We start from the raw sequence: 15,298 nt of genomic DNA, 5'->3' as shown, positions 1-15,298 counted from the left end.
TCGGTCGTTTAACCACATACGAATAAACGCTCTATCAATTTCACATGTATGTACCAAAGACAACTGCTGCTTACCGAGTCAAACGACTCGCCAGGGATCATCGGCGGATAAGGAAACATTTATCTTGTACCTAGAGCTAAGCTCTGTTACGGCTCTTGGCAGGTGCGAGGAACGTCTAAGACACGACACGGGATGTAAAAATATTATTTCAACCATATTCTTTGCCGAGCATTCGCGCGATGTTTACACAGGATTTACTCGTGTTTTCTAAACTGAATTTCCTACCTGTCTTAATATGTGTGCTGGCATAACATCCCTTGAAAAAAATACAACCATGTAGAGATAATCATCTTCCTCGCACTATCACGCGCTGCAGCTGACGTCAATTTCATACAATGTTTTGCCATCATATTCGAGGTACGCGCATTTCGGATGTCGCAACTTTCGTAAATTCTGCAATACGACGGTTGATAGGCGCTCAACTTCTTTATCGTTGTCAGTGCACTTGAACGTTCAAAATCTGTGCCGCTATCTTTCACAGATTTAGTCTTCGTATATATTCGGTCGATATACCAATTTTAAATGGTCTGGTAATATATCTAACTGACAAATTGTTCGAAACTTCTCAATACGCCATACAGGCTTTCCAAGCCTCACAACTTTTACCGTTCGATTTTAATCAAAGTTGATCAAATTTTACTTTCAATGGGCTCGCGGTTGGAAATATTATAAACCAAAAATTTGTGAACTTTTATTCGAACCACGTTAACGATGCATTTTGACCGAACGAGAAAAATTTAAACGATTTCGAAAGATTCGTTTAAGATCTTCTGCGTCAGATGCCCGAGAAACCTGAAACATATCGATGTTTTATCTGCAAGTTTGCAAGCCACATGTGTGCGAACGCCTGTAAGACTGTATTTTATTGCGAGCACGAGGCTGAAACAACGTACGTGCCGCGGTACACAAGCACTTGTACTTATCTGGCTGGTTGCACATGTTATCGGTAATGCGTTATTTGTCGCGAAGTCATTTTATATCTTTGCGTATTACCACGTGAATAAATGCATAAGTATATATACGTATCTTGGCGGTAATAAAGGAAATCCAGAAATCGTTGTAAATTGTTACGTATTTGAGAGAAAAGAAGTGAAACGATGTTTCCATGTAACAGAACGACTCGCGGCCCGTTTTGGCTGCGTGTATTATTGAGTATTCAGATTTTTCAGAGCCGAAAAAAAGACGCTCGATGCGTTAGGCCCCTGACATCACATAAATATTAATATCCTGGCACTAATTTACAGGAAATTCGGTAACAGAAAACGGCCGACGCGCGTCTCTCGTGTTATAATAAATCCTGTTCGACCCGTTGTGTACAATACATATGTATATCGGAATATCTAACGCAGAATGGGGTATATAGTACGTACGTATATATGTAGAAATACGATTGTACAATTATGTACTATGTAAACGGGCGAGTTAAATAGGAAACGCGCGCGAATCGTGCGTGCCGGTATTCACCGGAATTTTCGATCAATGTTATAATTTGACAATGCTTAAACCTGTACGGCACCGTTGAATGTACGTACATGTACCTAGGTGGGTTACACAAGCACACCTGGTCCACCTACCTAGGCATACGACGGTAACAAAAATAAGTAAAATCATTCGGCTATCTCCGATAGCGCAATCTTCACATCCGTTCAATGCCGAATCGGTATTACAAGCGCGTCGTCCGCACAGAGTGAATATAGCAACGATAACACTCGGTATCGTGTAAGAACAACACCTAGCTACGTGACGATTCGGTCATGAAACCCTAGAAACTAATGTCTAAAAGATAACAAAAGTATGCGCGTAGGACGCGCATAGTATGTCGCATCGTGTACGTACACGCATGATGGTTCAGGCATAGGTGTGCATACTGACATACGCATGCATACACAGATGTAGGCAGGCCGAGAATACGACGCTAGAGAATACGAGAGGTGGCGGTGGTACCGTTGGCGAAGCAAAATATGAATCTATATCGCAGACTCCTTCCTGGCGAGGGCTCGGCCAAGTCCGATATGCGACTCGTGGTAACTCGTGAGTCGTGGGTACGCAGGCTATTTTGACGGGAAGGTCACATGACTAGACGCTCCGCCGACTGCCGCCGCCGCCGCCGCCGCCGCCGCCGCCGCCGCCGCCGCCGCCGACTGTCGACCGACTCACAGACACACACGAGTGCGCCACGCAAGAGGCGCGGGGGGAGAGAGAGCGAAATATAGATATACAGGTATACGTCGAAACGAAGAGAGACGACATCGCGGCGCGCGCGCGCACCACCCCCAACCGTGCGAACCTGGTCGTTCGGAGGGTTTATTTTTTTTTAGTGTATGCGTGATACCCGACAAGCGTTAAGCTGTGTGTGCGGGGTCCTGAAAGTGTGCGAGAGCGTTGCGTGCGCGCGGCGAGCGGGGAAAAAGCAGGGACGAGAGCAAGCGGCTCGGCGAGTGGTGCGGTGGCGTAGCAAAAAGGGTGGGGAAGCGGAGAGAAGAGAGTCGGCGGAGGAGGAAGAGGCGGAGGCTGGTCGGGGGAGGGTCGAGGGGGGGGGGGAGAGGAGGGAGCGTCAGACACAAGAGTTTACCGAGATTCCTCCTTGGACACACACGCAGCTGGCGGCGAGGGCTCGCTGCGTGAACGTACGAGCGGCAGACTCGTCGGTTCGAGCAATACACGCGCGGCGAGCGGAGATATTGCGGCGGGGAGCAGAGGGAGCAGACGACGACGACGACCGAAACTCACACAGAGAGAGGAAGCCTCGAGGAGCCATTACACGGACGCACGCAACGCGGCGCGACGGGACGCGGCGGCGGCGGCTACGACGGTGCTGTCTGCGTAGCATTGTATCGTCCGTCAGGCTGAATAGTTCACTTCGCTTCAACTTTACGCAGAAAATATGCGTAGCCCCGCGAGTCGTCTAGTGTACAACCGTGCGTGCTCGATCGATACGCCATTGCGGCGTACCGACTAACCCGTCGACATACATACGTACATACATTCGTGCGTGCACAACGCGAACGTGTATAAAACGCGTGATACATACTTTGAGACACGGACACGCGTACCATCTTCTATTTCGTTTGTTTTTTTTTTTTTTTTTTTTACTTTTTACGTTTCTTCTTTCCATTGTTATAAATATTACAATACACAGGAGTTAGGGGAGAACGGGAAAAAATACGCGACATGGACGTTCGGATACTGACTCGAGCATGACTATTCGACTACGGACTACGATGCCGATGAATATCGCGACGATTACGACGACGAAAACGACGAAGACTAGGAGATCCGCGACGCTCGCCTACTGTCGCTTCTCCTAACGTATATATGCATGCATGTATATACAATACACAAATATATATATATATATTATATATATATGTGTATAAATATACTTGAATGTACATATGTATATACGCGTATAAGCACACGACGTATTTTCACCCCCCGCACACGGCGTTCCCTCTCAATCGAGATCGTTTACTAATAAACACTCCCCGCAGCCAATAGCCAGAGCATGCGGTGCGAGTGCAGGGGAGTTGCTGGTAGACTCGAGACAGACGTACAGACATGTTGTTGTTTCGGTCCTGCTACCGCTGGCCTCTGATCGCACTCGGACTCGAGCGGCCCGAGGCCCAGGCCTGGCCCAGGCCACCGACCCGCAGTCGCATGAACCTGAAGCTGAAGCTGAGGTTGAACCGTTGACGCCGTTCGTTCGTGCCTGCCTGCCTGCATCTCGCCTATATACAGAGGAACGTGGTCGTCGTCGCATCGTCGTCTCTGCAAGAGGAGCGTAGCGGAGTGCCGAGCAGCGGTGAAGAGTCGAGCGGAGAGGAGAGGAGTGGAGAGGAGTGGAGAGGAGAGGAGAGGATAGAAAGAGAAAGACAGTGATAACGGAGGGTGGCAGTGTGGCACAACCTTCGCCTCTCCGCTTATTTTATTCACTCTTTAAGATTCCGAGGCAGCTCCACCACCACCACCACCACCACCACCAGCAGCAGCACTAGCAGTTTCTGCAGTGTTTGTGTATTTGTCGCGTCGCGTGGTGTTTTTCTACGTTTCGTCGTCGTCACAGCCACAGCCACAGCCACAGCAGCAGCAGCTCGAGTAGTCTCGTCGTCTCGTGGCGGACGACGGCGGCGGCGGACGCGTCGTGTTTCGCGTTACACATCTATTATAATCCACCTCTGTCCGTGTCGTTTCACCTTTGCCTGTGTGTGCTAACCGCGTTATTATTATGTATACTCACATACCGATCATTTTACGCTGGATGGATGATGGATGATAAGTCCCGGACTGTAGGTATTATTACTACACCACCACCACCACCACCGCCAGCGGCGGCACCGGGGGACGGACGGACAGTCGTCCTCGCTATTTATTACCGCTCGTCGTCGTCTACGTTATTCATCAATGAATTTGAGGAACCCAGTGAGATACTACGATCGGTTTATTTAACCTGTGCTATACCGCTGCCTGGAATGCGATAACACACAACCTCCGTCTGCTTCGCGGCGACGACTCTTAAAAGTCTCTTTCTCTCTCTCCAGTTCCAGCTCTTCACACTCTTATTAATAATCCATCGCAGTCAGGACTCTCGGACTTGTGCGTGTGTGTTTCTGTGTGCGATCGTAAATATTATTCTGCGAACGCGAAGATGGTAATCACGGTGTGAAACTAATTAAAGGATAAGTAAACAAAAACAATAATACGCACGAGTGACAGAGAAAAACAAAGAAATGCGAACGACGTTGGTAACCGTAACTCGAACAATGAACACGTAGCAATAAAAAAGTAAAAACGCTTAAAAATGCATTGTTTACGTACGTGAATCGAGAAAATTGCTGCTGCAAAAAGAAAGAAAAAAAAAAACAAAAAAACAGTAGATACACATGTCATTAACGAGTTCCAAGGACGAGTTATATTAATAATCATTATAACTAAAGGGAAAAGGGAAGAAGAGTTGATTTTTTAAAAATTATTTCCATTCTTATTCTTCTCATTGTAATATAATGGAGACATTAATATCTACGAATGCAAACAGCCAGTCTTACAGTCCTCAATTAAAATCAGTACTGAAAACCTACCAGCTATCGGCTGTAAAAAGTCTGCAGGGTCCAAGCTCGGCCCTGTTGGGCATGGACTGTAAAGGGCTGCTTCAAGAACCGGCAGCTTATCATTTTTCTACGATAAACCGTTCCAGCAATGGGGCGATATCCGATTCCGAACCTGAGCGGCCAAATTCGGCGAAGGAAATCGAGAGGCTTGATAAGCTCGACGATATCGTATCCTGTAAGGAACTGCAAAGAAACGTTGACGCCTTGGAAGATTCTGACTCGAATCCGTCAGTGCCGGACAGAGCGAAAGTCATAGTAGATAATAAGCGAGAGCCGGAGTTTCAGATACCGATATTAACCGCGCCTGATCAGAGCTGTTCAGAGAGATGCGAAACTTCCCTCGAAGGCGAGAGGATCTCGTGCTTTGTTGTCGGCGGCGAGAGACGCCTTTGTTTGCCCCAAATTCTAAACACAGTTTTACAAGACTTCTCGCTCCAACAGATCAACCAAGTCTGCGACGAGCTTCAAATATACTGTTCAAGATGCACGAGGGACCAGCTTGAGGAACTCAAGCTGTCCGGCATTTTGCCGAGAAACGCTCCATCCTGCGGTCTCATTACGCAGACGGATGCCGAGAGACTGGTCAGTGCCCTATTGCTCAGGACCGAACCTTGCGAGATGCAGAATGTTATTGAGAGCGAAAAAGTTATAATAGAAGATTCGAAGGATGAGGGAGAGGAAAGTTTGTCACCCAGCAGGTTCAAGGTCTACCACGAATGCTTTGGGAAGTGCAAAGGCATTTTCGAGGCGGATCTCTTCATCAACGACGATTCCCCCTGCGTAGAGTGTCTCGAATGCACGGGCAGATTCTCACCTCAGCGATTTGTCAGGCACGCCCATCGGTCGTTAGAAAATCGGACTTGCCACTGGGGCTTCGACTCTGCTAATTGGAGATCTTATCTTCTCCTCGCACGAGATCAACCCCACTATCATCAGGTCGCGACTTTTTTTCGGGAGCTCAAGCAACGGCATCTACCCAATTCCAAAAGGAAACCTCAGGTATTTTTTCTTTAAACATTTGGTATCGAATGATGTACTCAGATAAAGGATTGAAAGAATTGGATTAAATCTTACATATCGCATTGTTCATGGCTCGAATGCTTTTTTCAAGATGCGACTGGACACCGAGAAGCTGACCAAGAGAGCTAGAAAGGATTTAAACCAAGAGTGTTCACCCGGATATTACAAAGCAAACGGCATGGGAATGTACCACCCTGCAACTTCCGCCGCTGGTGTCAATGACCCCTATCTCCAGATGCAATGGGCAGTTTTTGAACTTGCGGCAAGGGGCGCATCAGCTTTCCGCCCTTGGAGTGCTGGCGGACCTTGTAAACACAGGGATGGGTACGTTTACGCAGCATACTTTGATCGTCGAATCACGTTCGGACAAATTTTCGCTCATTGTAACACAGCCAACTTTCTTTAAGGCTGCACGTACGAGTCCACATTCAAAGTTGAATTCATTGTCACTGAGGGTAATTCGACAAAGGAAATGCGATCGTATCGAAGCATACGAATTTAAATTCTTGTTTCATTCGCTGACCAGAAAAATTCTCCCAAAAAGATATTAGTTTTAACAATACTTGCAAATCAAGATTCAGCACTGGATTCCGATGTTAAAAAAATAATATAGTGAATTTACGAGTATTATATATCTGTATTGAATTTAGCAACAACTGTTGCAGCTTTCAAAGTTTTCACATACTCTTGAGGTGATTCATAAAGAGTCTTTAGAAGAAAAAATATTTATTGTAAAAGTCAATGTTGTCAGCTTCCATAGTGGTTGATTCTTATGGATGTTATTGAAAGTTGTTTGAAAAACGTGAAAGCAGATATTTAAACACATTTCTAGTCTATACCAGCACCTGGTAAAATATCATCAAGCCACAGCTTGCGTATCTCTCTGCTATCAACCTTTGAATCCAGTGTTGGTTTTGAGAGTGATATCTAAGACTGTTGGTGGTAATTTTAGATGTTGGCATGATTAGATAACATACTGGCAGTGGTATATACCAGATGTCTACTATTAACACGAACCAAGATAAAAGATAATTTTTTTTTTAACATCGATTCAAATATTGAATCTGACACTTAAGCAAGGGATCGTGAAAAACAACGTTCCCTGACAGATAATTAACATGGGTCTAATTTGTTTGTCTAGAACGACACTTGTGCCTGCGTATCTGAGTCGTGGCCCTCCGGTTCTTCAGCACCCCGAACGAGTGGTACCACATTCGGAGTGCGAACGTTTCGAACCCCACTTCCAGCCCAATGTCGCTCTGGCTCCTCTGCCGCCCATTAATTTACCGCCTCTAGTTCCACCCGCCTCACATCATCATCACCACCACCATCATCCGAAACGTCGCCATCACCATCGCCAGCTGAGTCCGGAAGGAAAACTGGAAGTATTGCCGATTACTGTTAAATTAGAAAAGCCTTCTTCACCTAGCCCAGGACTCGGTCCCGGTCAAGCGTCGCTCTTTTCGCCACCCGCGTTATCCTGCACGACGGAGGGGGACGAGGACAGTAGTCGTGGGATAATACCAAAACAAAATGTCGAGGAAGAGGAGGAGAGCAGTACGGCCGTCACGTCGTCAACGGTAACGGTCGATCCCCCGCCGACGGAAGCAGCCACGTCTTCGCCGGACAGTGACTCGGACTCGGATTCGACGGTTGGCAGGGATCTCGAGTCGAGATTAGCGACTCTCGACGTACCCAAGGAAGTTACGGAGCTCGCGCGACGTCTGGCGTCGCAAAACGCCCGTTTGAGACGTAATAGGCGTCGCGATGTCAGGGAAATATTAAGGCTTCGATCTCAGCTTGAACTCCAACAGTTACAGTGCAGTACGAGTAAAGATGATGGTAAGAATAATAACGAGGCAAACTTTAATCATGTAAACGTAACAGTAAACACAAATGATAATGAAAACGCGAATGCAAACGCGGCTGACAGCACCGAAGGTAGCGAAGAGGCGGAAGCTGTTCCACCGTCGATTAAGGATAGTAAGGATCTTGAAGATCCCAATGACTCTGCAGCTGGTAATGATTAGATTTATTTTTATTAGTTCTTACCGAGATTAGAGAAGGAAATAGATAATTGAAGATAGGAAAAATGAAACAAAAACAAAAACAAAAAAAACTGCTCACCAATCATTGCGCCGTTTGTATTTTTGGCGAAGCAAACGCGCACTGAAATTTATTGTTCAAATTAATAACAATCTAATGATTATCCTAACTTCTGTAATATACAGGAAGAGAAAAAATACATTTTAGGAAATCAATTGATGAACAAAAGAATGAAAACTGTTCTGGGTTATGTGATATATAAAGAGCCTTTAACGTTATTTCTATTGATTAGAAGTTCTAATATTGTAGGTATAAACTTTATGAACGGTTACATTAATTTATGACCGGTTTGTAGATATTGTATTATACGGAAGAAAGTAATTAGGTTTAAATAGAAAAGGAAAAAAAAGAAAGAAAAAAAGAAAACTTATCATGCCAATAACAATTACGTTTAGCGATTTATTTAATTGTAATCTTAAGGACATGAGACATGCAGAATTACGAGCATTTGAGTATATCACATATACATCATCTGCGCAAAATGATTTTCTATTTGGGCGTACACTCAATGTTTTATTGTAATAGGTAGAACAAAGAAATAGGTTGCTTTTTGTTAACACTCTCTCTTTTGCCATCCTCTTCCGTTTCCTCTTCATCTTTCTGGCAACTATATATGTATTGTGATTTTATGTGTATGCACATATACATATAATCATAATACCGCGCAATGTAAATACATTCTCATATCACAGGTATCCATACACACAAACATACATGAATATATACATGATATAATTATGCGTTAATCATTTTATTTAATTAATATTATGCGAATTAATTGTGAAAGTACAAAAAACCCTAGGTGCTATGTTGTTACGTTAGCCTACGTTTCGAGAGCGAACGCGGCTCGTTGCAATACTAAAAAACGAGAAAGAAAAATTAGCCACATTTGTTGAGTACACGTTCGGTTCCGCATTGTCTTCATTAGGTACTATATTAATTATTTTAAGATAATAGTCTCGTTTAATATTTAGTCTTGATTATACACGATAAATGCGTACAGTATATTGTTCAACCCACGGCGGACTTTAGACATTGTTGTTCACCGACTATTTAATGTGCAGAAAACGCATTATCATCCCACGAAAAAATTACACACACACACAGGCATTCATTCATACATACATACATATACATATATTCTGACTCAGAAGCGAATTTATACATTAAAGAAGAAAAAAAAAAAAAAAACCATTAGTTCTCCTTGTCAAGTCAAAACCCGTACCATATTCTATTATAGAAAATAATATAAATATTATAGTAATAAAACTATTATACAGTTCGTGAATCGTATACATAATATTTGAATTATGTATACATGAGAAGAAGAAAAAAAAATTGACAATTAACTCAATGCTCGTTCGTACTTGGGGTACATACACACATTTATATACAATACATATAATCAATCGCGTGTGGACTGCTTTGAAGAGCTCGCCGTCGTTCGTTTGCATCCGAAATATACCACAATAAGATACTGTGAAAATAGTCATTAGAAAATGTTCAAAAAAGTATATTTAAAAAAAAATTAAAAAAAAAAGAACGATACTGTACCTTCACGCGACGTTTCAAAAAAAGAGTATACATAAATATATCTGCATATGATAAACGCGCGTTACGATAATTCTCTCCGACTTTGTATACCGTAGAGCCTATTGAAACTGTTGCTATAAATAATAGTAATAATAATAATAATAATAATAATAATAATAATAATGTTAACGACGATAAAAATTGCAGGACAAATTCCACCCTTGATTTAAAATAGTATATAAGTAATGATAATAATGACGATGATTGTTATTATTATTATTATTAATTTGCAATAAAAACCCGACCGAGATTTTTTCAAAGCTATCCTGTAACCCCGGGACATGATAATAATAAATAAATACATACATACATGCAAGTATATTCATATATATAATATACTATAGGTACCTACATACAATCATTACTCTGTTACGTATAATGGAGATTCGTTGGCATATGACAAAGTACGCTACATGATAATATTATGATATAAGAGTCCCACCTAAACTAAAGAATGTAATAATCTACGTTTTTCATACACCCTCAGTTATTATATACTTACCTCTAGTTTACATATACATATATACATATGAATTACAATAGTACATATACTAATAATGCGTATACCTTATCTACTACTCAGCTTAGGATGCATTTGAAGCATATACATACATACATACATATAGTTACGTGTACTATACACTCCTACCAGTTCGAACAGAATCGCAGGAGATCTATAATGCTTTCAATCGAATTATATTCTATCCAATATCGAAACCGACCACAGCGTCGTATGGAGTATATAAAAAATGATTACGTACAAATTACATGTTTAAATGACATCGATTTCATGAATAAAAAGCGCTATATATTCGAGTATAGTGAATATAATATTACTACGGGGTAATCACATAAGTCATTCGCGAAATAAACCATTTTTCAAATATATGTATAGCGTAACAATTTATATTTATATAATTATTAAAGAAAACCTAATTTCAGAATCGGCTCTGACCAGCATTTGTTTCTTTGGATTGTTGTTTTTTTTTTCCTTGGCTTGGCGTTAAAAAACAAAAAAAAATTCTTACCCAAAGAGTAAAGTAGGTTCGATAATCATGTGTTACGAAGCCTGTGTTATTGTTTCTTCATTAGCGGAAAGTTTTCACGATAAATTATAGATACGTCGGTACAATGGATATTCAAGTTTCTGTATTTGTTGGGAAAATTCTTTTCTCTTTTACAAATGAAATGTGAAGAATACGAAAGTTTCTCAACGATTTATGATGCTTTTGCTATTTCGAAATATTTCAGGCAACCCAGATACGACTTATTTTCAATTGGTAAATTCCTCGAGTACTTTTCACGCGGCTGCGTCAGAGCGAATTCTGAAATAGCAACCCCTAATTCAGTCAATTTTACGTACATTATTTGATAAAATAATTGTATATAAGTTCGGTTCATTCATAGAATACGGATTGTATATGTATGTGTATATACATTATACATACGTACGTATGTAAACAATGATGTTGAACAGATGATATTATTTGAATCGTTACAGTTTTTCTCTCAATTTTCGTTTCACATCTGTAGCTTTCGATGCGGCAGTTATGGCTTGAAATGTATTTTAAACCCGAATACGAATGTATTACAAATAAATACGATATTTGTGATGTTTGATTTACAAAGCTTATTGGTTCGTTAATGTCTATTAATAATAATATGATAATTAGCGATTATTTCACGCGATGCGTAAAGTTTCGCGTTGACAGTTTTACGCATTGAAAAATTACGTTATCATCTCACAGGCCACGGCCAATAGAAAAGAAGTAGACAACGTTTGCACGTCTTTGTTGTAATTATGTGATTTAATTATCGACTGATGCAAATGTGAACATTCTAGACCATGTGCAAGAAAATCAATTGACTGAAAATCAAACATTTAATTACGCCAAGCTAACTGTTTCTCTCACACAATTGATTCAATTGAAATTTTTCGATATTTTAACGTTTCGCGGTCAAATCGACTGATATTCTTGAAACCTTCGAATTTTCACACTTAGAAAGATCATCTCGCTATTTGTGAAACAACTAGGGAATGTCAATACAGTTTGAAGGATAGAGATGAACTGTATTTTAAAAAATGACGAAACTTCCGACTGACGGTCGAAAGTAGTATCAAGCAATGAAAAATCATATAGATGTTATATATTTTTCAAAACCGGAAATTACAGAATATTGAAAAACTTTCTAAGAATATATCCTCGTATTCATATTTCCTTGGAAATATCATTTGAATCGGTTAAATCATGTGTTCGGAATTCCTGAAGCAAAAGTATAATATGCACAGCTCCGCATCGCACAGAAAATCCGTACACGCTGTATTCACGTGTGTGGGATAAAATTTTGAACCTCGGCCAGAAAATCTATGCGTTCTCCGAGTCTTACTCATCCTCCCAATGAACTTAATATTGTAGAAACCGATGCCGCAGCTATGAATGAATTTAGAGTCCAATTAGCCGGTACTCGGAAACGGTCGTTTCGAGGTGTCGAATACGAAATTTTCGAGCAAGATTATGTCCAGCAATACCTGGAAGCGTTGCTCTTTTCCGACGAAACAATTACGTGTACGGGCTCCTGGTTCACACATCACGGTATCTACCCACATGAAATGACAAAGGCCCGCGTGGCTGCGTCGCGACCTGCAGGTTCCTGCCTTATCGACGAATCGCGAAAGTTCTTACCGGTTGCGATTCGGTAGGCCCGGCTGATCCCAAGAACAAGGGGTCCGAGGGATCGCCACTGTGGAAGGGCCCTCATCCCCACTCCGGAATTGATTTTGGGACCGACTCTTGCGTCCGTTGAGCCAACTTCCCATTAGGATTTAATGCACAGCAGGTGCGTGAACTCTGTCGCGTTTGAAATTCATCCTCCGCGGTACGATTCCGGAGTGACTTCTCTATTCTTGATCCATTTGCGAAATACAGCTGGTTCGGTATTTCGCAGAATCACGAAATCGGGGGCGAAACTGGCCTCCGGAATATCGAGGGGAACTTCTCAATCCGATCTTATTTCAAAATGATCGCAAACAGACTCAGTAATTAATGAAAATGTGAAAAGGAACCTGGGCCCACTGAAGGATGGCTTTTTTGTGCCCAGTCCGTATACGCCGTGGGAAAAAAAAGAAACGTACGTAATTTGCGAGAGTTGAAAGAGGTACCAGAAATATTGTTGAAACAATACCGCAAAACATTGGCAACTCTGCTAAACTGCTTTTTTGGGCTATTTTCTCTATACAAACAGTCCTTTTCTTCTTCTCACCACAATGTAAAATTTACTCGCACAACAAAATTGAATCCTAAAATTCGCACCCGCCGACACTGGGATTTTAATTTTAAATGTCTTTCAGCTGGGACTCATAACTTTAGTTTGGAGAAAGATGGAGGCGGTGGAGGACCCGGGGGGGTTGGACTTGGGGCCAGAGTCCCTTTGCCTCCAGGAAGAATAACGGGGAGTGCAAGTATCGAGACGCTAGTCAGAGTTGGAATCGAAAAGGAGAACGGACTTTCGCCGGACAGCAAAATGGTGATCGTTCATGATTTCACACCCTGCGTGGACGACGAGCTTCAAGTCAAGCGGGGTCAGGTTAGCGTTTCTCTGTGATAATTTTTTAATTTAGAACCCTTATTTTCTTGTCAAAAAATGACTCCAGAGTTAAGGTATGTTCAGGCGAGACAAGTGTTGTACACTGAACTTGAATGTAATATGGAATCGATATTGTCGCAATGTGCACCAATTTTTTTACCCCACGAAACCATAAGTAACATTTGCAATGTGTTATAGGTGGTGAATATTTTGTACAGAGAGAACGACTGGGTCTATGTCATTGCGGCAGATACTCGAATGGAGGGATTTGTGCCGCACTCTTACTGTGCCCCTTATGCGTCACAGCTGGCTGAGTCGACGCTTGCAACCTTAAATAATGTCAAGAAAAAACTCCCTCGTTCCAATGAAAACGATATTGATTCGCCGAACATTTCTCGATCTCAAATTCTGCACGAGATACAGCAAACAGATACCGGATCCACTTCTGACAGCGATAGCTATATTCGACACAATATTACCACAACGGATGCTACCATAAATAGATGCAATGTTGCTCAATCTCAAAACTCTCTGCAGAGTACATCTTCGCAGCCAGATGTGCACCCGTTCTTCAAGGTATAGTGAAATATTTTTGAAATGTTACTTTTGATATAAAGTGACCACTGCACCTGAATGATGAATCTCTCGAATGAAGAGACTTCGAGGCTTTTCCATTTCAATGGTCCCATAATTCTTGATTGGGAATTGAACTGTTAAGGTTTGAAAAGACTAAAGTGATAAGAAACTTCGAAGTTTTTTTTATCAGGGCTCGTACAGTGTGATTTTTGACCGAGCATTGCTTGAGAATTAAAAGGAATAATTCTCTAATAATTTTATTTTGAGGAATTCATCGACAGGTTGTACCGTGTACTTGCCTGTGTGAACTCATGATATCAAATAAATGTATGTGTACATATAAAACTTAGGATCCATCGGCAGGAAGATATATAGTACTGTACACATTTGTGGCACGCGACGAAAACGATGTGAGCGTTGAACGAGGCGAGTTTGTCACCGTTCTAAACCGTGATGATCCAGACTGGTTTTGGGTACTTCGACATTGTGATGGCAACGAAGGCTTTGTACCGTCAGGTTTTGTCTACCCTGGACATATTCTCCATGCGAACAACTTGACAGATCCTCACAATTTAGGTTCGTCTTTACTTTATTATTTTTGAATTAACGTCACTTCTAATTTTATTCCAGAGTTTGTTAATGAACTTACTTGTCAATTTTTTTCATTGATATTCAAAACAGGAACAGGCAACGCGAATGTAACTGGTAGCGAACCGTTGCAGCAGAAGGATGTTAGAGATTTCCGCGACGAAACGAGTGGCACAGAACTAGTGGTTCTTTACGATTATAAAGCACAAGCACCGGACGACCTCTCAGTGAGAAGAGCTGACTGGATTTATGCAGATCTAGCTAATCAGACTGTGGATGGATGGCTGTGGGCGTATGCACCGAAAACTCGCAAGTATGGTTTTATTCCCAAGGCATACGCTCGTCCCCCTGCAATGACTAGCCTATAATTCAACGTTAATTAATGATAATAAATATTAATTATAATTATATCAAATGATTAATTATATTTAGTGGGGAAAATTTTTTTTCAAATCTATAAACCCCACTAAATTAATTATACGTTATTGTTGTATTCTTACACTTTTTTTATATACACATATATACAGTGTGTGTGTGTATAGATATATACATGTATGTATATGTATATATAGATATATGTATATATTTGTATGCATATACACATTATACATATTGATTATTTTGACAGCCGTTGTATTGCAAAGCAAAAAAATATGGAAAAAAAA

General features: G+C 41.6%; 2 protein-coding genes across 2 annotated transcripts; both read left to right on the top strand.

Annotated features, from left to right (window-relative positions):
- Window positions 1-2,641: 2,641 nt before the first annotated feature.
- Window positions 2,642-9,568, top strand: LOC124310554 (ski oncogene). The gene is made up of 3 exons (XM_046774609.1): window positions 2,642-6,164; window positions 6,277-6,509; window positions 7,327-9,568. The coding sequence occupies exons 1-3, from the start codon at window positions 5,061-5,063 to the stop codon at window positions 8,213-8,215; spliced, it is 2,226 nt and encodes a 741-aa protein (XP_046630565.1). The 5' UTR covers window positions 2,642-5,060; the 3' UTR covers window positions 8,216-9,568.
- Window positions 9,569-12,205: 2,637 nt separating this feature from the next.
- On the top strand, window positions 12,206-15,111 carry LOC124310555 (SH3 domain-containing protein Dlish). The gene is made up of 5 exons (XM_046774610.1): window positions 12,206-13,013; window positions 13,234-13,469; window positions 13,668-14,045; window positions 14,396-14,621; window positions 14,727-15,111. The coding sequence occupies exons 1-5, from the start codon at window positions 12,965-12,967 to the stop codon at window positions 14,999-15,001; spliced, it is 1,164 nt and encodes a 387-aa protein (XP_046630566.1). The 5' UTR covers window positions 12,206-12,964; the 3' UTR covers window positions 15,002-15,111.
- The last annotated feature ends 187 nt before the right edge of the window (window positions 15,112-15,298 follow it).

This window comes from Neodiprion virginianus, chromosome 1 (assembly GCF_021901495.1).
Source record: "Neodiprion virginianus isolate iyNeoVirg1 chromosome 1, iyNeoVirg1.1, whole genome shotgun sequence".
Taxonomy (NCBI): domain Eukaryota; kingdom Metazoa; phylum Arthropoda; class Insecta; order Hymenoptera; family Diprionidae; genus Neodiprion; species Neodiprion virginianus.
This window is presented reverse-complemented; position numbering and strand designations above follow the sequence as displayed.

Coding starts and splice junctions, on each gene's coding strand:
- LOC124310554 (XM_046774609.1), top strand. CDS start 5,061: ATGGAGACATTAATATCTACGAATGCAAACAGCCAGTCTTACAGTCCT. Junction 6,165..6,276: donor ATTCCAAAAGGAAACCTCAG/GTATTTTTTCTT, acceptor GCTTTTTTCAAG/ATGCGACTGGACACCGAGAA. Junction 6,510..7,326: donor CCTTGTAAACACAGGGATGG/GTACGTTTACGC, acceptor TTGTTTGTCTAG/AACGACACTTGTGCCTGCGT.
- LOC124310555 (XM_046774610.1), top strand. CDS start 12,965: ATGGCTTTTTTGTGCCCAGTCCGTATACGCCGTGGGAAAAAAAAGAAA. Junction 13,014..13,233: donor CCGTGGGAAAAAAAAGAAAC/GTACGTAATTTG, acceptor AATGTCTTTCAG/CTGGGACTCATAACTTTAGT. Junction 14,046..14,395: donor ATGTGCACCCGTTCTTCAAG/GTATAGTGAAAT, acceptor TATAAAACTTAG/GATCCATCGGCAGGAAGATA.